Here is a 20,165-nt window from a genome sequence, read left to right on the forward strand (position 1 = left end):
AACTTGAAATACACCATTCCAAGTTGTTCTGGCTTTTCAGTTTCAGGTAAATAATCTTGTGATACTCTGATGGATGAGGCTTTCCTTTTGAATTGGCGTTTTTTTTCTCTTGCCACTTCCACATGCTTTTCGCTGTTCTGTATATGTGATGTTTTAACTGTAATACGAGGAAGGGAAGTTCTGTTCTGATCTTGTCTCTTTGATATACTAAATTCCTACTGGTTAAATCTTGATTGACATCTTGCTTCTTATCTCTGGGAAATTTCCCGTGATTCTTTTGGAAGTGTTTTGCAGGCTGTCCTGGAACTCACTGTGTAGACTAGACTGGCCAGGAACTCAGAGATCCGTCTGTCTCCTCGTGAGTGCGGGGGTTAAAAGCACCACTCCTGCCTGGATGGTTATAATCCTATGAAGTTCACAATTGAAATTAATCATCAACCTCACTGGGTAGACTAAGATGGCCTTCAAATTCACGACAATCCTTCTACCTCAGCCCTCTGACTGAAAATGAAAAGTTTTGAAGTAGAATAAGGTAAAAACACCAATTATTAGATTCTGATTTGTTGATTTATCTGGTGATTTACTGTTTGTACCTACTTATTTGCCTAGCACGACTTCCCTTGCTACCTGAAACAGAATGACCTGCTGAAACAATGGGTTGTTGCTCTTAGCATCCTGCTGACTGCCATGTATGTACTCTTATGTAACATCTGGCTTGCGTGCCTGCCCCACCTGGTTTTAGATATAAAGCGAATATACAGTCTGGCCCCAGGATCGGAACCTTTCCGAAGCAGTCCCGGTTTAGGTTTACAGGGACACCTCCCCCTCTTCCTCTCTCATTAGTATTGGAGTGCTTATTCTAGAAGGATTTCCGCGACCATTGCATAAGGTGGTGCACACCGGTAATCCATCCATCATAGCGCTTACGAGGCTGAGGCCGGAGGGTCTGGGTCCAAAGCTAGTCAGTGCTGCACACTGAGACTCTCTTTAAGAAACAGTACACACACACACACACACACACACAAAAGATAAACAGTACATTGGGTGATTGCTGACGCACCCACCAGAAAGAGAAATTTTATTGTAAACTTTCTGAGTTCTGGTAGGCCAATTACCATCGAACTGGAGGCCCTGCCCTCCTGGGGAGATGTTAAAGAAGTAAGTTACATTACTAGGGGCTAAAGATCAACAGGGAAAGTAGAGTGGGAAAGCCTGCGCCCCTCCAGAGCGAGAGTGCGAGGGCTCAGTGGATCGTACATCGGCTGTGGTCTGTTTTAGCCTTTCTTTTTTCTTTTCTTTTTCTGTTTTTTTCGAGTTAGGGTTTCTTTTTGTAACAGTCCCGGCTGTCCTGGAATTCACTTTGTAGAGCAGGGTGGCCTCGAACTAAGATCCGCCTGCCTTTGCTTCCCAAGTGCTGGGATTAAAGGCACGCGCTACCGCGCCACCACCACCAGGTTTGTTTTAGCTTTTCTGACGGCAAAAGCTCGAAGGGAGCTGATGGCCGGAAGTCGGAAACCTGCCTTGAGGGGCCTGGGCCAACACGAGATTGCAGTTCCTCCAGATCCTCCGTTGCCGACCCACGCCTTGAGCAGAAGCACACCAGCGTTTCCAAAAGCAGGCGTCTCTGGCCACGCCCTTCACACAGGGCGTGGGCGGAGCTCCTGGCGGAAGGGCAAGGGAGGAGGAGGTGACGCGGAAAGCGGGCGCCGGTATCGCGCAGCGGCTGGCAGGAAGCTCGGCAGCCCCACCGGCCGCGAGCAGGCCGGAGTCCCGGTGGCTGGTCGGGCTTCTCCGGGTGTGGGCGTGGGCGAGGCAGCGGTCCCGGCGGCCGCAGCGTTCGTCCAGGCAGCGGGTTAGGTGCCGGGAGCCAAGCACCTAGGTAAGCGGGAGCGGGGCAGCCCCGGCGTCCGCGGCGCTGCTGACCAGCCCTTCCCCACGCCAGCTCAGCGCCGCCCGAGGCCCGCACACTTCCCCACGGCCGCATCGCAGGCCGCCTAGTGGGCGCTGGTCTCCGGGGACCGCGGCCCTTCTTCCTCTGTAGCCAGAGCCTTGAGATCAGACAGCTAGAAAACCCGCTCCCCGGGCCGCTCCTTCCGAAGCCAGGGGACGCTTTGCCTGTAGATCGCTGTCAGGCTCCCAGCTCCTGCCTTACGGAAGTCGAGGGGTTTGAGTTTATCCGACAGCTCTGCTTGCTGCTTGCTTTGGTTCCTTCCCATCACGCTTATGCATGGCATTCTTGGGCTTTAGGTTGGTGGGAGGCTACTTTTTTATTATATCCGGGCTGGGCAGTATTAACCCCGATTTCCACTGTGAGGCCATTCTGTTGGGGAAAGTGAGATGCTGAAAGGTCATGGGAGTTTGTACTTAAGAATCCGGAGAAGCTGAATTGAATTGCTAGTCTGCTATTTGGTACTGTTTTTAACTCACCGCCAGAACGTAGGCATGTTCTTATACCTGTACAGATTAGTTGGAATAATTGAATGACATTTTTTGAGGCTCTGGTTAAAGCGCCATTTAAGAATATTCAGGACACATGGTACATTCCTGATTATGCTTTTTGCCTTTTGTCCAGAATAAGCTTAGTATCGAGAAGGGTGCCAGGAGAGATACCAGGATCTTGTGTGGTTGGAACTTAGCTGCAATCTGTGCTTTGAGTGTGCAGCATCCAAGAAAGCTAGTCACTCAGATGCTTGTGCTTATCAATAGAGCACTGGTATGAGGATAAGTCATCAGTTTCTCCCATTCGAAGATAGCATTTGTGCTCTGGGCTTTGAGAGAAGACCTGGGAGATGCCTCATTTATGTTTCGTCCTATTTAGGAGTCCTTTGCTCCTATATCTCGGATTCCCGATACTCTGCTCCTAAAACATACCAGCTCAGGCTGAAAGGCAGTTTGCTGTGTAGATTATGCTGGCCTTGAATTTACAGTTATCCCCATCTCAGTTATCATCTCCCAAATGTTGAGATAACAAGCCCAGTTTATACATCTTTTCTCTCTCTTTTTTTTTTATTAAATTTTTTTTTTCGAGACAGGGTTTCTCTGTGTTGCTTTGGAGCCTGTCCTGGAAATAGCTCTTGTAGACAGGGCTGGCCTCGAGCTCACAGAAATCTGCCTGCCTCTGCCTCCTGAGTGCTGGGATTAAAGGCTTATGCCACCACCACCCAGCTTGCTCTTTCTCTGTTGCCCCCCCCCATCTTTTATATTAAAAAAGCGTGCATGCATATTTTGTCTGCATGTCTGCACCACATCTTGTTTGGCGCCTATGGGGAGCAGAAGAGGGCGTTGGATCCCCTGGAACTAGTGTTATGGGTGATTGTGAGGCACTGTGTGAGTGCTGGGGGTAGAATACGTACTCTTCACCACTGAGCCATCCACCCTGCCTTTCCATTTCGGTTTTCATAGTAACCTTTGCCTTTCTCTCCCACCTTTAATTTTACTATTATTATCGTTATTATTTGAATGAACCCAAAGCATCACACATGCTAGGCAAGCACTGAGCCTGGTTCCCATGTCTTTTTGGTTTACTCCCTGATTTTGTCCTGGTACTTCTTATCTTGTGGACTCTTTGAGAAAGGTATATGGGAGGTATATACTTTGATAAATCACCTGTCTGAAAACCTTTTTTCCCTTTTCAGTCATTAGTTCTTAGGCGGGCCTAAGATTCTCTTGTTAAATAATTTTCTGTCAGAACTTTGAAGCCTTGAAGGCATTTCTCCATTGCTTTCTAGTTTCTAGTCAAGTGGGGTGTGGCTGCGCTAACCTGTGTGGGGTCTCTTCCTGGACCGTTCTGCACTCTATGTATTGAGACAGAATCTCTCATTGAATGTGAACTGCCCATTTGGCTGGCTGGTTGACCATCAAGCTCTAGGGATCTGTCTTCTGCTACTACCCAGTTCTGGGATTATAGGAATGTGTTGTGCTCAGTTTTTATGTGGGTCCTGGGACCCAAAAATCAGGTAGTGTGGCACCTCCAGCAAGGGGCTGGAGATTTAAACACACACACACACACACAGACAGACAGACAGACAGACAGACAGACAGACACGGGCCATCCTTGAAACATGAATGCTAATTTTATTGTGTTCCTGGGCAGCTTATATAGGGCTGTCTTTGACTAATGGGCACGCCCTAGCTCTCAGGATTTTTCAGCTCCAAGCCCACCAGAAACCACTCCCCTACCATCAGGAACTCATGAGGGTCTCGTGCCCAGAGCAGCTGCAAGCCCGGGAAAACAAGTTGTTTACTCTGGCAGGCAAGGGGTCATAGAAAATTCAGGGTCTGAGGGTCTGCAATCCCCAACAGGTGGCAAGCATTTTTCCCACTGAGGCATCTCCCAGCCTCTACACCCCCAACCCCCACTCCGCCTTTTTTCTTTTTCTTTTTTTCTGAGATCTGAGAGTCTGGCTACTTGTGACCCATCTGCCTCAGCCTTCTGAGTACTTGGACTGTAGGAGGTGTAGCTACACCTGGGGCGTGGGCAGTCAGTTCTTAGCAGATCTTATTCTTTTCTATTTTTCCCATTCAGCCTGTTTTTGTGTTTGGTTTTTTGGGGCAAGGTTTCTCTGTGTAATAGTCCTAACTGTCCTGGAACGTACTTTGTAGACCAGGCTGGCCTCAAACTCAGAGACCCACCTGCCTCTACACCCCAGTGCTGGGATTAAAGGTGTGCGTCACCGTATCCTGTTCATTCTATATTTTTTTATTTGAAATTATGTATAAAGAAGATGTCTCTTCTGCCTGTTTTGTTACCCTTTAAAATTATACAGGGCATAGTGATACATGCCTTTAATCCCAGCTAATCTCTGTGAATTCGAGATCAGCATGGTCTTCATAGCAGGTTTCAGGCCAGCCAAGACTACATAGTGAAACCTCTCTCTGTGTGTCTCTCTGTCTCTCACTCACAGAGTATTTATGTGTATGTTCTGGCACCACAGTGACATTTCAGGTTCATAGGTTCAGGCTGGCCTCCCACTGGACTGTGTGACCATTGATGGCGTTGATTTCCTTGTGCTCCTGTCTCGGCCTCCAGAGGGCTGGAATTTCAAGTTTGAGTCACTGTGCTACTGTTTCTTTTGAAACCAAGGTCTGGTTGTTAGGGTGCTTACTTTTTACTGGGATTGTGTTGCTTCATTGACAGTCAAGAAATATTTATCTGTGTATGTACATTGCCATATCTGTATCTGCATTAAACTCTGAGCTCATAGTGGTACCTCCAGTTTTTCTCTCATCATTTCATGCTTCATTGTTTCTCTAGTGGTGGAAAGTCCAGCTTTAATTATCCACAGCATATTTTATTTGCTTAACCTCAGGATACCAATACTATCAGAATTGACTCCTACTTGTATGAAAAGACAGATTTGCTGTGCACTGTGCAATATCTGTATGCACACTTTGTCTTTCTTTAGCGCCCGAGCATGTTGTCCAAATACTGTTTTCTGAAGTTGTCTGTTAATTTTCTCCTTTTGTGGTGTAGTTGTATTAATCATTTGAAATACAGGGGCTAAGAGATACAACACAGTGGTGAAGCCGCCTGCTGGGCATTCAGGAGGCCCTGGTTTAATCTCCAGTATTGCAGAGAGGAAAAGCAAGCACGCCAGGTTCATTTTTTTTTAAAGATTTATTTATTTATTATGTATACAACATTCTCCCTCCACATACGTCCACACACCAGAAGAGGGCACAGATGGTTGTGAGCCTCCATGTGGTTGCTGGGAATTGAACTCAGGACCTCTGGAAGAGCAGCCAGTGCTCTAAACCGCTGAGCCATCTCTCCAGCCCCAACGCCAGGTTCATTTAAGATGTGAAGCATTAGGTTTGTCTAAAGCCAGACTGGCAGAAAAAGACATACAGAGAAACAGCCCTTCCCTCATCATTTCTTGCCCCTCCCTCCTTTGGAACTCATCTGAACTTTGCCTTCTTCATCTAAGGATGGATCCTGTAAATCACTGCATGCTGGTTGCTGAAGGAATCCTTGCCCCATTGAAGCTTCATTCAACCTGTAGATAAACTAGTTTATTCAACCATGCTCTTGCTGTGGGTAGTGGTGGAATATTTGCTTTTATAGACAATGTTGCAACATTGTCTTTGCCTTGTCATTGTCCTAGCTGCATTTTCTATTCAAGTTGCTTAAAGTAAGGTTGCCAGATCAAAGGATAAATACTTCTGTGGAATTTATGAAATCTTAACCAAATTCTCTTCCAAAATGATTACGTCAGTTTGGAATTCCATCAGCAAAGTTTGAAAATGCCTTTTTTAGTCAGGTGGCAGAAGCAGGAGGATTGCATATTTGAGGTAGGTCTTGGCTACAGAGTAGTACCTTGGAAACAAAGTATCTTTTGGCTAGAGATATACCCAGCTGTCAAGAAAGTAACTCGAGATCTCCAGGAGACTGTCTTACTGTTTTTCTATGTTTAAGGGCTATTTAGAAAATTTTATTTATGAATTGCCTCCTTATATATTTTTTCTCATTAGGTTATCAAGCTTTTTGACTTTTATTTCCTAATTTATGAGTTCTTTATGTATTAGCAATATTAGCACTTTATATGTCATGACTTTGTTAAGTTTTTTTTGTGTGTGTATATAGTTTTTTCTTTTTTTTTTTTAAATATTTATTTATTTATTATGTATACAATATTCTGTCTGTGTGTATGCCTGAAGGCCAGAAGAGGGCACCAGACCCCATTACAGATGGTTGTGAGCCACCATGTGGTTGCTGGGAATTGAACTCAGGACCTTTGGAAGAGCAGGCAATGCTCTTAACCTCTGAGCCATCTCTCCAGCCCTATAGTTTTTTTTTTTAACAGACTTGATTCACTTTTATTTTTCTTGTATAAAAACCCTTATGTGACAGCCACAGCTGGAGCCTGGGTCCTCTGAACAGAGACTCTGGTGTGGGTTTTCACAAGATGGTCAGTGAATTCCTGGTAAGGAGACACAGTCTCTTTCCAGAGGTCGGGGGTCAGGTAGCTGTAGGTCTTAGAGATGGCATCAAAGGTGGCCTTTGCAAAGTTGCCCAGGGTGGCAGTGCAGCCCCTGGCTGATGTGCAGCAGTCATCAATGCCAGCCATCATCAGTAGTTTCTTGGGCACAGGAGCGGAGACTATGCCAGTGCCTCTGGGGGCAGGGATGAGATGCACCAGCACAGAACCACAGCGGCCTGTCACTTTGCACGGAACAGTGTGGGGCTTGCCAATCTTGTTCCCCCAGTAGCCTCTCTGCACAGGGACAATGGAAAGCTTGGGCCAAGATGATGGCCCCTTGGACGGCATGGCTACTTCCTTGAAGCACTTAACACCGAGACCTACATGACCGCTGTAGTCCCCAATATTGATGAAAGCCTTGAACCTGGTCCACTGGCCTGCCCTAGTTTGCTTCTGCACTGGCATGATCTTTAGAACCTCATCCTTTAGGGAAGCTCCCAGGAAAAAAAAATCAGTAATCTCGGATTCCTTAATGGGCAGGGAGAACAGGTAGATCTTCTCTACTTGATTTTCATGTCCTTAACTAGGCGGCCCAGCTTGGTGATGGGAATCCACTCCTTGTTTTCAGCTTTACCTCTGCCAGCCCTGCGACCACAACCACGGGCAACCACGACCGTGGCCAAATCCTCCGGGAGCCCCTGGGTCCTCCGGGCCCTCCTGCTGCACTGGCGTCATCCACCAGTTAGTGTTTTCCAGCAGCAGCAGCAGCAGCATATATATATATATATAGTTTTTTAGAGACAGGGTTTCTCTGTAGTTCTGGCTGTCCTGGAACTCACTCTGTAGACCAGGCTGGCCTTGAACACAGAGATCTGCCTGCTTCTGCCGCCTGAGGGCTGGGATTAAAGGCACCACCCAGCTTTTTATAGAATTTTTCACTGATTGTATTTTCCAGGCTCTTAATCTTTGTGGTGGCCGTCACTTTGTGTTTGTTAGTGTGTTAGTTGATGGAAATGCATGGCTGGTCTTTATTAGAAGAAACATCATATCACATTCTGAAAAGTCAATGAAGTGGGCTAGCTGGGGCTCCGACGTGGAGGAATATCTGTGTGTTGACTTATGGATTTTCTTACAAACTAACCAACTTTTCTGGAGGATGAACCAGTGATTGCCACAGTCTCAGAGGATGAGTTGAAAAGAGTGCTTCTTACTGACTGTACCATTCTCCTTCAAACTGGCCTTACAGAATATCTGTTTTACCATTTTTTAAAAAAACATTTATTTTTATTTTATGTGTATTGGTGTGCATGGTTATCTGTGTGAGGGTGTCAGATCTTGGCATTACAGACAGTTGTGAGCTGCTGTGTGGGTGCTGGGAATTATACTTGGGCCCTCTAGGAGAACAGCCAGTTCTCTTAATTGCTGAGCAATCTCTCCAGCCCTATTTTACCCTTTTTGAAGGTTAAATTTCTATTCTTAGGGACGAAAGGGACAGTGCATTTCTTTGATGTCAGAATACACTGGAGAATAATTGTTTGGCCTTCTAGGGGAGCATTAAATATCTACAATCTTTAAATGACCTCTCTTGTCCTGATAGGAATTGTCTCATTGACAGTGTATCCTTATAAAGTGTTGGTGAGGAGGGCAAGTCCACAGCGTGAACTCATTCCTCTCAGCTTGCTCTGCACTGTGCTTCCTGATTTATCTTCGCCAAGAAAGGGAACAGCTTCTCTCTCAGGGCAGGAGGGAGGATCTGGGGTGGAACTTCCTCTTCAGACTTCCTGGGACCTTCCTTTTTCAGCTGTCCATATTCCTTACCTTCATAGGTATTTGTTTCCTCTAATTTGGGACCTTTCTGAGGTCATGTAGCTTACTTCATGGCATTGCCCTTTCTGACCTACTGAGTGTGTTACTCGTTCATCTGCTTTTGTTTTTTGAAACAAGGTTTTGCTGTGTGGCCTTAACTGACCTGGAACTTGTTATGTAGACCAGGCTGGCCTTGAACTCATTAAAGATTTGAACTTGGAGACAGACCCTCTAGTCTCTGCTGAGATTAAAAGTGTATACCACCTAGTGTGACTGTTTCTTTTACAAGTTTTTTGATCTTCTTTCATTATCTTTGTCTGTGGGGCTTTTACTCACTCATCAAGCACATGTTATTTTTGACAGGGTCTCATTGTAAATCACCAAAGCTGGCCTTTAACTTGTGAGCCATGCCTCAGTCCCCTGGCTGCTAGGATTATCGGAGGATGTGCGTACCTAGTGGGGTTTTGCCTTTTTAAAATCTAACTTCCAGCCGGGAGGTGGTGGCGGCACCTGCCTTTAATTCCAGCACTTGGGGTGGGTGAATCTCTTTGAGTTCCAGTCCAGCCTATTCTATAGGGCGAATTCCAGGACAGCCAGGGTTGTTACACAGAGGAAAAACCACCCAAACACACATGCACAAAATCTTTAGCTGTGCATAGTGGTGCACACATGTAATTCCAGCATCTGTGAAGCAGAGGCGGTAGGCTTGCTAATTCAAGGCCAGCCTGAGTAATTTAGAAAGATCTTGCCCCTCCCCAGTCCAGTGTCGAATGTATCATTGGGCTTTGGAGAAGAGACCAAGGTAAACATATATTTAGCCCTCCATGTGTTTTCCTCACAGGAAAGTGATGTATAGAAAGGTAACATTGAGGCTTGGCAGTTGATGCGCACATCTTTAATCCCAGCACTAGGGCCAGCAGAGGCAGGCGGATCTGAGTTTGAGACCAACCTGTTTACAGAGCTAGTTACAGGACAGCCAGGGCTACAGAGAAACCCTTGTCTCAAAAAATCACACAAGAGGGGGACGGGTAATGTGTGTGGGGGAGTGGAGAAGATGGGAACCTTTTCTTACTACATTGTTAGCAAACTTGATTCCACGTTATCTGTTGGTTTCTGGTTCATAGTGTATCATGTGTCATTTCTTCCACTCCTTACGGTGGCTAGTGTCTACAGAACTTTTAGTAATACGAGATATCATTAACTTCTGAAATCATGTGTTTGGCTTTTCTTTTTCGTTTTTTGAGACAGGCTATATACCCCAGGCTGACTTAGAACTCGTGTGGCTGAGGATGACCTGGACCCTTCCCTCCTCTTCCTTTATTTACTTGTTTCACAGTTTTATATACATAAATACAGTATTCTTTGACTGTATTCATCTCTCATTCTATTATCCCCCCTCATAGAACCCTTTCTTGCCTCCAAGCCCACCTCCTACTTCATCTCTCTCTTCTCTTTTTGACTTTTGAGAAAGGGTTTCTTGGGCTGAAGAGATGGCTTAGCCGTTAAAGGCTAGGCTCACAACCAAAAATATAAGAGGAAGGGTTTCTCTTTGTAGCCCTGGCCGTCCTGGAACTAGCTCAGCAGAGCAGGCTGACCTTGAACTCACAGAGATCCACCGCCTCTGCCTCCTGTGCTGGGATTAAAGGTGTGCAACCACTCTCTTTTTCTGGTGTCCCACTACATTTAGTTGTTGCTTGCAGGAGCATGGGGGACGGGTTATTACTTGAGAAAGAATAACTTAGCCAGTGGCTACTCTACTGAAGAATATGATTCCCCCTCCCCCAGTAACCTTTGATTGTCTAGAGCTCCTCAGGGAAGAGTAGGTGAGCCCTCCATGATGGAATGTTGCTGGGCCCAGTCTTGTACAGGTCCTCAGTAGACAGCCATCGCTGCCGTGAGTTCCTGGGCACAGACTCAGTAGACAGCCATCACTGCCATGAGTCCGTGGGCACAGCAGCCGGGTCACACCCACACAACAGCAGTCCACAGCATTTTATCTTGCGCTCTTCATTCTTGTCCCTTCTTCCTTGTTCCCTGAGCCTCGCAGGGTATATACGCTACCGATGTCCCTTTTAGAGCCAAGCATTCGAGTCACGTGTTTATACCGCTTTGCTCAGCTATGAGTCTGTATTAACTGCTGCTGACTCTGTACAGAGCAGCACCAATCTGTGGGTATAGACATAAATACCCAGAAGGCATTGTGATCCCATGTCCTTTCGTCAGAGCTCTACTACTTGTAGGGCTTGTCACCTGCCCAGCCCTGGGGTTTTGACCAGGTTTATAGTGCCAGGCGTGAATACCTTTCTGTGGGGGCAAGCCTCAGATCTCACTGGAATTGATTGGTGTCCTCATAACCTTTGTGCCACTGTTGCTTGTTGCTCCAGGCACATCTTTCCTGGTAGGTTGTAGCTTTCAGGGTGCATAGCTGCGTAAGATTGATGGCCTTTCTCCCACAGACCTTGAGCTGATCTTTCTACCTCATTTCCTGAGGGTTAGAGTTGATTATGCATGTGCGTCTTCATGACTAATGGTTTTATGTGGTTCTGAGGATTGAATCCAGGGCTTTGTGCAGGCTGGGCAAGTGCTCTGTCTCCAGCCCCAGTGTCTTGTTCATTGAACAGAGGCCCTTTGCAGGCTAGGCTGGCACTGACTGTTGTAGCGTTGTGTCTGGTTTTCATTCATCCTGCTCACTGCTCACCTCTGTCAGCTGTTCCTGGCATTGTGTGTGTGTGTGTGTGTGTGTGTGTGTGTGTGTGTGTGTGTGTGTGTGTGTTTGTCTGTGGCTCTTATAGTCACTTGAGAGCCAGTGTAACTGGGTGAGAGCAGCTGGCGAGGTGCTGTTCCTTACAGACAGACTCTGACTTGTGGAAGTGGAGCCTGGTCTCCTGAGGTTGATGGCTATGTGGACCAAAGATAACTTTCCCTTTGAAAAAAAAATTGCCAGGGGCTGGAGAGATGGCTCGAGAGGTTAAGAACACTCACTGATTGCTCTTCCAGAGGTCCTGAGTTAATTCCCAGCAACCACACGGTGGCTCACAACCATCTGTAATGAGATCTGGTGTCCTCTTCTGGCATGCAGGCAGACATGGAAGGAATGTTGTATACATAAATAAATAAATCTTTAAAAAAAATTGCCAGCAAGGGGCTGGAGAGATGGCTCAGTGGTTAAGAGCATTACCTGCTCTTCCAAAGGTCCTGAGTTCAATTCCCAGCAACCACATGGTGGCTCACAACCATCTGTAAAGAGGTCTGGCACCCTCTTCTGGCCTTCAGGCATATAGATAGAATATTGTATACATAATAAATAAACAAATATAAAAAAATTGCCGGCAAAAGTTGTTTTCCTGTTGGCAAATTATAAATAAGCTGATATGAATCTGTCTGAAGTGGTATTTGGTGCTTCTCCCATACTGTCTTTCACTCTGCCATGGAGAACACAGAATCTGAATGACATGCTTCAAGTCACTTAGCTAATGAGAAACAAACTCTGTGCCTAGCAAGGTGGCTCCAGTACTAAAAACTCAGAAATTCTCTTCTGATTCTGATGCAGCGGGCTGAAGGGACGACTCAGCAGTTAAAAACACCTGTTGCTTTTGCAGAGGACCCAGGTTCAATTCTAGGCACCCACATGGTAGCTTACAGCCATCCATAATCACAGTTCCAGGGGGTTCAACATCCTGTTCTGACCTCCTCAGGCAGTAGGCATGTGAGTGGTGCACCTACATACATGCAGCCACATACTCAAGCACATAAAATAAAAATAAATCACAAAAACTAGTATATACTGAGAAGTTTTGGTTTTTGCTTTGTTTTTTGAGACAGGGTTTCTTTGTGTAGTCCTGGCCGTCCTGGAACTAGCTCTGTACACCAGGCTGGCCTCTAACTCAGAGATCTGTCTGCCTTTGCCTCCTGAGTGTTGGAATTAAAGGCATGCATCACTAACCACTGCCTGGCAAGTTTTTTTGTTTTTTTTGTTTTTTCGAGACAGAGTTTCTCTGTGTAGCCCTGGCTGTCCTGGAACTTTTTATGTAGACCAGCTGGTCTCGAACTTGCTGAGATTCGCCTGCTTCTGCCTCCCAAGTGTTGGGATTAAAGGTGTGTACCACCACCGACCAGTGGTTTTTTGTTAAAGGTGTCACTCACTATACAGCACTGATTGACCTAGAACTCACTATGTAGAAGAGACTGGTCTACAACTCGAGATTGAGGTCCACCTGGCCACAGCTTCCCCAGTGCTGGTGTTAAAGGCATGTGTGACCGTACCCTGACAGTTCTTGAAATGTCCTCATCAGAGGCAGGTGTACAGAAAATAGGGCTTGTTAAATGTTCATGTTTTTTTTTTTTCTTTCCTTTTCTCCTTGCAGTGGGACCTTCAGTCAGGTAGGATTTCTTTATGACTGATAGAATAAATTGGAATGCATATGTTCTTTTTCATTTTTTCTGATCTTAGCTGTGATATGTCTTTATGGCATATTTACAGTGAAATCTAACTTTACATTTTTTTCTGTTTAGGTACATCAGTTCTCATTATGCATCAGAAAAATGAAAAAACAGAAGAAAATTCTATGGAAAAAGGGAATTCACTTAGCCTTTTCTGAGAAATGGAATACTGGGTTTGGAAGCTTTAAGAAGTTCTATTTTCCTCAAAACTTGTGCTTTCTGAAAGCTAAGCTGGGAAGGCCGGTTGTTTGGGGTCAACAGCTGAGGCATTTCCAGTGTAGTAAGAAGGGTCCTCACATCCAGAAGTCATGGATTCAGGATGTGCCACTTTGTGCAAAGGCCAGGTCTGGAGTGGCAGCTCAGAATGGTAGCACGTTGTATGCCAAAGTGAGCAGGAAGGACACCAAGCACTTCCTTTCTTCCTCAAGGAGCTTCCTGAAACTCCAAGCAGATAAGTTACTGTCATCAGCAAAGAACTTGGACCATGGACACTGCAGAGAGAAAAGGCTCCTGACGGCAGTCACTAGCTTGTCAACAAATACTGTCTTAGGTAAGGCCAGTGGTCACAAACCTAGGACAGGCCCACAGGCTTCAGACTTTCCCATGAAGTTCAATGGGGAGAGCCAAAGTCCAGGTGAGAGCGGCAAGATTGTGGTCTTGAACAAACATAGAAAGCGTGTCTGTTATGGCTGCTACCAAGGGCTAGAGCACCACAGGAATGGGAAACCCTTGATTCCGAAAAAGTTCCAACTTAATCAACATCGAAGAGTCAAAGTGTCTCTTATGATGCATGAGAAATTATCCATGATTAGATTTCGGTATAGGATTTTCAGATCCCAGCACTTCAGAACGAAAAACAGAGTTTGCAAGCTAAGAAAAGCCCAGAGGAGCTGGGTACAGAAGGTTGCTGGGGACCATCAAGAGAACCGTAGGGATAACACTGAGGCTGGCAGTTGCAGCCCGGTCCCTTCCCCAGAACCTGAGGACCCTTGTCAGTGTCAGCCATACCTTACAGACATGGATGGCAGTGCCGTGGTGAAGGGAAAGAACTCGCATGTGCCTGATGGTCACACTAAAGAAAGCCCTTTCTTGGACAAGGAGCGCAATGTAGATGAAGCCTTCCCTGAGCAACAGAATGGCTCTACCACATACGCCTGGGACCAATCACCCTCTTCTAAGTGGGAGTGTACAGAGCAAATCCACGAGATCCCTTTAACAGAACATCCTCCTAGTAACAAGCTCACTTCGGAAACGGAAAGAGCAGTTCCGACTCTGGGTCAGGAGAGTGGGACAAGTGCTGTCAGTGACGACAGAGTAAGGCTGCCGGTGTCTGGAGCAGACGCATCTGTGGGTGCTGTGGATGGGCCTGTGTCAGAAGCGCCTCCTCAGAACGAGCACTTCCAGATGGAGGAGGATGGGTCTGTCAAGCAGAACATCCTTAGTTCTAAACTGCTGGACCACCCTTACTGTAAAAGTCCCCTGGATGCCCCCTTGGTGTGCAGTGAACTCAAAGCAGAAAACCAAATGGCGGGTGGCAAGGGCAGTCAGAAGGCTTCTCTCGTGGATGATGAGCAGCTGTCAGCCTGCCTCTCCGGTATGCACTGTTCTTTGTTGCCCTCCATTATCCTTCCCAGAAGTCTTGGTTCACCCTCCCACACATGGCTTTCCCTGAAGGCCATTGGATGTTCGTGGTGCCCTTTACACTGCTCCCTTATGGAGATGTTGCTTAGCTCCCTTCTCGGTTTGCTGATGGACACTTGGATTGATTTTGCTATGAGGGTTCAATGAACTTTTGTACACAATTGTTTCTGTAAGTTAAATTGCTATTGAAATTGCTGGTAAAAGAATGTTGATATTCAAACAGTTTAAGAGAATGGCCAAATTACCTTTTAAACCTAAGTTTTAGCAGTCAGTCATACAGATTACAGATGAGAATTTTATAAGATCAGGTCTTTGTTTTTAGACAGAATCTTAGGTAAAATCAGTCTGGCCTCAAACTTGCATGCAGTCGAGGATGACTGAATTCGTGATGCTCTCAAGTGCTGGATTACAGGTATGTTATCACCATACGTGATTTATATGGGGCTGTGGATTGAACGCAGGGCCTTGTGCATGTGAGGCAGACATTCTGTCAACTGAGCTCTACCCAGCCTGATGACTTCTGTGTGTTTGGCTGCATTTGATTGGTACATAGTTTTTCTTTACCTAGTTCTCCTTAGGATTGTTTCTCTTTTATTAATATATGAGAAGCTCTTGTATACCAGCCAGAATTCTGGTATCTATGAATATAGGAACAAGCAGAATACAATGATCTCTGCTTCCATGGACCACCATATCAGTTTAGATATAAAGATGCCAAATTAATTGTAATTGCCAAGGATTGTCACTCCCAGAATATAACATTCTTTAGTGCCACAACATTGTTTGTTGTTGTTTAGACAAATTTTAAAGTTTTTGTTGTTGTTTCTTTTTTCTTCTTAACAGAGTATTATTTATTATTTCTTTGACAGTTCCATATCTGTATACAGTGGATCTTTTTCCCTTTAGTTGGGGTTTTACTGTATCTCTCTGACTGTCCTGGAATTTGCTATATATACCAGGCTGTCCTTGAACTCACAGAGATCCATCTGCCTTCCAAGTGCTGGCCTCCTCCCTCTTCTTCTTCTTCTTCTTTTTTTTTTTTTTGAGACTGTGTTCACTGTGCATCCCAGATTGACTTTGGACTTGGCATCCTCCTGTCTCATCTTCTCTGGTGCTGGTATTAATGGTATTAAAAGGCAAGAGCCACCATGCCCAGATTACACAGTTCTTAAAAGAGTCTGCTCCAGACTCTGTCTCCCAAATGCTGAAATTAAAGATGTGTGCCACCACGCCTGGTGTTATACAGTGTAACTTGATCATATGCAACCCCAACTTTCCCCCTGGCATCCCTAACACATCCCTCTTTTCCCTCCTTGCTCCTTCCATCCGTCCCCTCTGAGTCCTAATTGGACAGTGCTGTTGGGATGTTGACTGATTTTGTTGGTTGGCCTTGTGCTGGTGACCATAGCTGCCGTGAGCTCATGGGTGCAATGGTCATGATGTGTCCAGAAGACAGCATATCACAGCTCTTCTTCCCACCCTGTGGCCCTTATATTCTCTCTACTCACTCTTCCTCAGTGTTCCCTGTGAAGGTCAGAGGACAGCTTTGTGGAGTTCGTACTCTCTTTCTACCTATTCGATGCAATCTTTCAAAATATTAAGGTTTCCTGATTTCTCCATTCTTTCGTGTAGACTAAGACCCCTGTCTATTTTAATAGATAGCTATTAAAATACGAAGGCTGGGAATATAGCAGACATAAATACTCTTGGGGCTGGAGAAATAGCTCTATGATTAACAGACCTGGCTTAGGCAGAGACCCAAAATGACAGTTCACAACCATCTGTAATTCCAGTTCCAGAGGATCTGACACCCTGCTCTGGCCTCCTTAGGCATTAGGCACACATGTAGTACACAGACATAAGCAGAAAAAACACCCTTATACATAATAAAAACAAAAAATTTAAAAATGTTGTGTGCTTTATTCTTAGAACCTCCAACAGACTTGGGTGAAGAATCAGAGGTAATGATTTAAAAAACCTAGGGCTGGGCTGGGAAGATGGCTCAGTGGGTAAAAGGTGAAGGCACTTGCTGCCAGGCCTAATGACCTGAGAACCATCTCCCACGTGCTGTCCTTTGACCTCTGTTTGTGTGCTTTTGGCAGGTGTGCCTTACTGTACAGACACACACACACAGCGAATGAACGAATGGAATAAAAATAAGGAATAAAGGGCTGAGGTACATTCTGTGGTTTGTCCAGCATGTCTGGGGCCCTGAGTTGGGTTCCCAGAAAGTTGGGAGCCACTCTGGTGGGAGCTGAACAGGAGGAAATACAGGGTCTTCATCTTTCTCTGTGCAGCAGAGTTCTTTCCATTTTGAATTGACAGCCTAGCAGAAACCATGGTTTGGAGCCACAGAAGGAGCTGGTTATGGTTTTCCCATCATAGTCCAGATCAGCTGTTAGCCTGGCAGGCCATGGCTCTTCCTTCTCAGCACATCCCTTTGTGAGCCCCTGAGCCTTCCTCAGCTTCTTTGTTAGCTGTTTACAAGCAATGTTAGTTTTTTTTTACTGGAGACTTTGCTCAGTGGCCTTGATTGAAACCATTAAATTAATATATACATCAGTTGACGGCAGACGGCCTTATAATCTGGCTGAAATCCCTTTTGAAATTGTTGTAGCTCTGTTGGAAAAACTTTTTTTTTTATTTATTTATTATGTATACAATATTATGTCTGTGTGTATGTCTGCAGGTCAGAAGAGGGCACCAGACCCCATTACAGATGGTTGTGAGCCACCATGTGGTTGCTGGGAATTGAACTCAGGACCTTTGGAAGAGCAGGCAATGCTCTTAACCTCTGAGCCATCTCTCCAGCCCTGGAAAAACTTTTATACCACAGCTAAATAAATAATAAAAATTGTTTTTTTTAAAAATCCCTGTTGTAAACCAGGTCTCTCTAGAGCCTGGCCTGGTGTATAATCCCAGCTGCTGCTGGAGGTTGAGTTGGGAGGTCTTAGGCCAGCCTAGGCCACAGAGGGAAAGGCCTTGCTCAGTTACCCAGTCAAGCTTCCCTCCCCTCACGGGGCTATTCAAGCCTTGTGAGTAGTAGGTTTGCTCTGCTGTGTGGATGGAGCTGCCCTCAGACTTGCTACGGTCCTCCTACCGTTGCTGTCTCAATGATGGGATTGCAGGCATGTGCCACTGAGACTGATTCTGTGTTGTGTTAACAATGACTGAATTGAAGTAATACAGGGATGATGGTCTTAACCGATTTTAAAGGTTTTTTTTTTCATTTCTGTTTTTTGTTTGTTTTTGTTTTTAAAGAAATTAACTACTAGGGTTCCCTAGGCATATTTAACCAGATGGCTTGTTCTCATCCTCTTCCCTCCGTTCCCCGTCCTGTCTAAGAGATAACATCTTGTTATGCTACCCTGTTGTCTTAGTCACTGTTCTATTGCTGTGAAGTGAGACCATGGCCTAGGTAACTTATAAAAGAAAGCATTTAATAGGGGCTTACTTACATTTTAGAGGTTTAGTCTGTTATGATGGGGAGCTTGGTAGCACACAGGCAGACACGGTACTGGAGAAATAGGTGAAAGTTGTACATCTGATCTGTAGGCAGCGAGACACTGCTTGACATGAGCATTTGAAACCTCAAAACCCACCCTCAGTGACACACTTCCTCCAACAAGGCCACACCTCCTGTAACCTGTCATTCTTATTCAAGCCACACCTGGCTATCCCAGAATTCCTGTGTCCCAGTGGTCAGTCATTGGCTCAGCCTTTCCACTAGCTGAACCACAGGTTTCAAGATCACACTATGGAAATGTCTCTCTTTAGTCTTGACAAGCCCTCTAAGTGTCAGGAGTTTAAAAATACAGTATGAGCTGGGCATGGTGGCACACTCCTGTGACCATAGCGTGTAAGGAGGCTGATGAGGTTTAGACCCAACCTCTGTTCTGTATGGATGGACCCTGGCTAAAAAAGAGAAAACCACTCCCCAAACTGTTGGCACAGCTTTGGGTTAAGATCAGCTGAAACCATGAAAACCCAGTGTGAAGTGGCAGTTGGGGCATTTGTGAGTTGCAATGGCAAAGGGTCCAGCTCTAGCCTTTTGTTTTAAATGGCGTTACTGTGTTTTTGTTGTGTGCTCTAATAGATGTGTTACATGGTATGAGAACAACTTTGCTGAAAATTTCCCATGTTTTTCTTTTTCCTTTATGTAAGGATTCCTAGATGAGGTTATGAAAAAGTATGGAAGTTTGGTCCCACTCAGTGAAAAAGATGTCCTTGGGAGATTAAAAGATGTCTTTAATGAAGACTTTTCTAATAGGTATGTCAGTGATGTAAAAGTTAAGCCCGTAGTTACTGCCAAAAATGACTTTTCCCTTAAGAGAAAAGAAATAATTATATGTTGAAAAACGCATTTAACCTTTTCTTTCAAAATCTGTTTTAGAAAACCATTTATCAATAGAGAAATAACAAACTACCGGGCCAGACATCAAAAGTGCAACTTCCGCATCTTCTACAATAAGCACATGCTTGACATGGATGACCTGGCTACCCTGGATGGTCAGAATTGGTTGAATGACCAGGTTAGTGCCTTGTAGTTTTCAGGGTAGAAACTTGCACAAGATGTTGGCCAGTAAAACATACCTTTTGGGTTGGCTTTCCATTTTTCTTTAAAAACGGTCTGACTCAGGTTTTACTACCTTCACTACTATCAACGCAGGACGGTCAGAACTTACAGGACTAATCAGCGGGTTTCAATTTTACAGGTCATTAATATGTATGGTGAGCTGATAATGGATGCAGTCCCAGACAAAGTAAGTTCCTTTTTTTTTTTTTTTTTTTGCTTTTAAACAGTATGTAATTGTCTGTATTCTTTAGATTAAATGGGTTGGATTATATCTTTTTTTTTTTTTTTTGGTTTTTTCGAGACAGGGTTTCTCTGTGGCTTTGGAGCCTGTCCTGGAACTAGCTCTGTAGACCAGGCTGGTCTCGAACTCACAGAGATCCGCCTGCCTCTGCCTCCCGAGTGCTGGGATTAAAGGCATGCGCCACCATCGTCCGGCGGGTTGGATTATATCTTGACTCTGCATTTTAGACTTTGCCATATTTTCGATCATCATTTTTGCTTAACCTGGGTGCAGTTATACACCACCTTTTATCCCAGCACTTTGGGAGGCAGAGGCAGGAGGGTCAGAAGTTCAAAATCATGCTTGGGTTCATAGCAAACTTGAGGCCACTGTGGACTACATAAGACCTTGTTTCAGGAGAGGGAGGGTGGAAGGGAGAAAGAGAGAGCGAGAAATTCTTTTTTCCTTTTTTCTATCTTTTTTTCCTTTTTTTTTCTTTTTTCTATCTCTGTTTTTTTTTCCTTTTTTCTATCTCTGTTTTTTTTTTATTTGAGAAATTTTT

General features: G+C 45.1%; 1 protein-coding gene and 1 pseudogene across 1 annotated transcript in view; one reads left to right on the forward strand and one right to left on the reverse strand.

Moving 5' to 3' along the window:
* The first annotated feature begins 1,708 nt into the window (after positions 1 to 1,708).
* Senp5 (SUMO specific peptidase 5) overlaps positions 1,709 to 20,165 on the forward strand; it is a 34,672-nt gene continuing 16,215 nt past the window's right edge. The window contains exons 1-5 of the mRNA XM_075966984.1: positions 1,709 to 1,879; positions 13,239 to 14,760; positions 18,972 to 19,077; positions 19,201 to 19,339; positions 19,523 to 19,570. Coding sequence (XP_075823099.1) covers positions 13,269 to 14,760; positions 18,972 to 19,077; positions 19,201 to 19,339; positions 19,523 to 19,570 — 1,785 coding nt within the window. The 5' untranslated portion in view covers positions 1,709 to 1,879; positions 13,239 to 13,268. The remainder of the gene's footprint in view (positions 1,880 to 13,238; positions 14,761 to 18,971; positions 19,078 to 19,200; positions 19,340 to 19,522; positions 19,571 to 20,165) is intronic.
* Positions 6,830 to 7,655, reverse strand: LOC142839411 (small ribosomal subunit protein uS5-like; annotated as a pseudogene).

Source organism: Microtus pennsylvanicus, chromosome 1 (genome assembly GCF_037038515.1).
Source record: "Microtus pennsylvanicus isolate mMicPen1 chromosome 1, mMicPen1.hap1, whole genome shotgun sequence".
Taxonomy (NCBI): Eukaryota; Metazoa; Chordata; class Mammalia; order Rodentia; family Cricetidae; genus Microtus; species Microtus pennsylvanicus.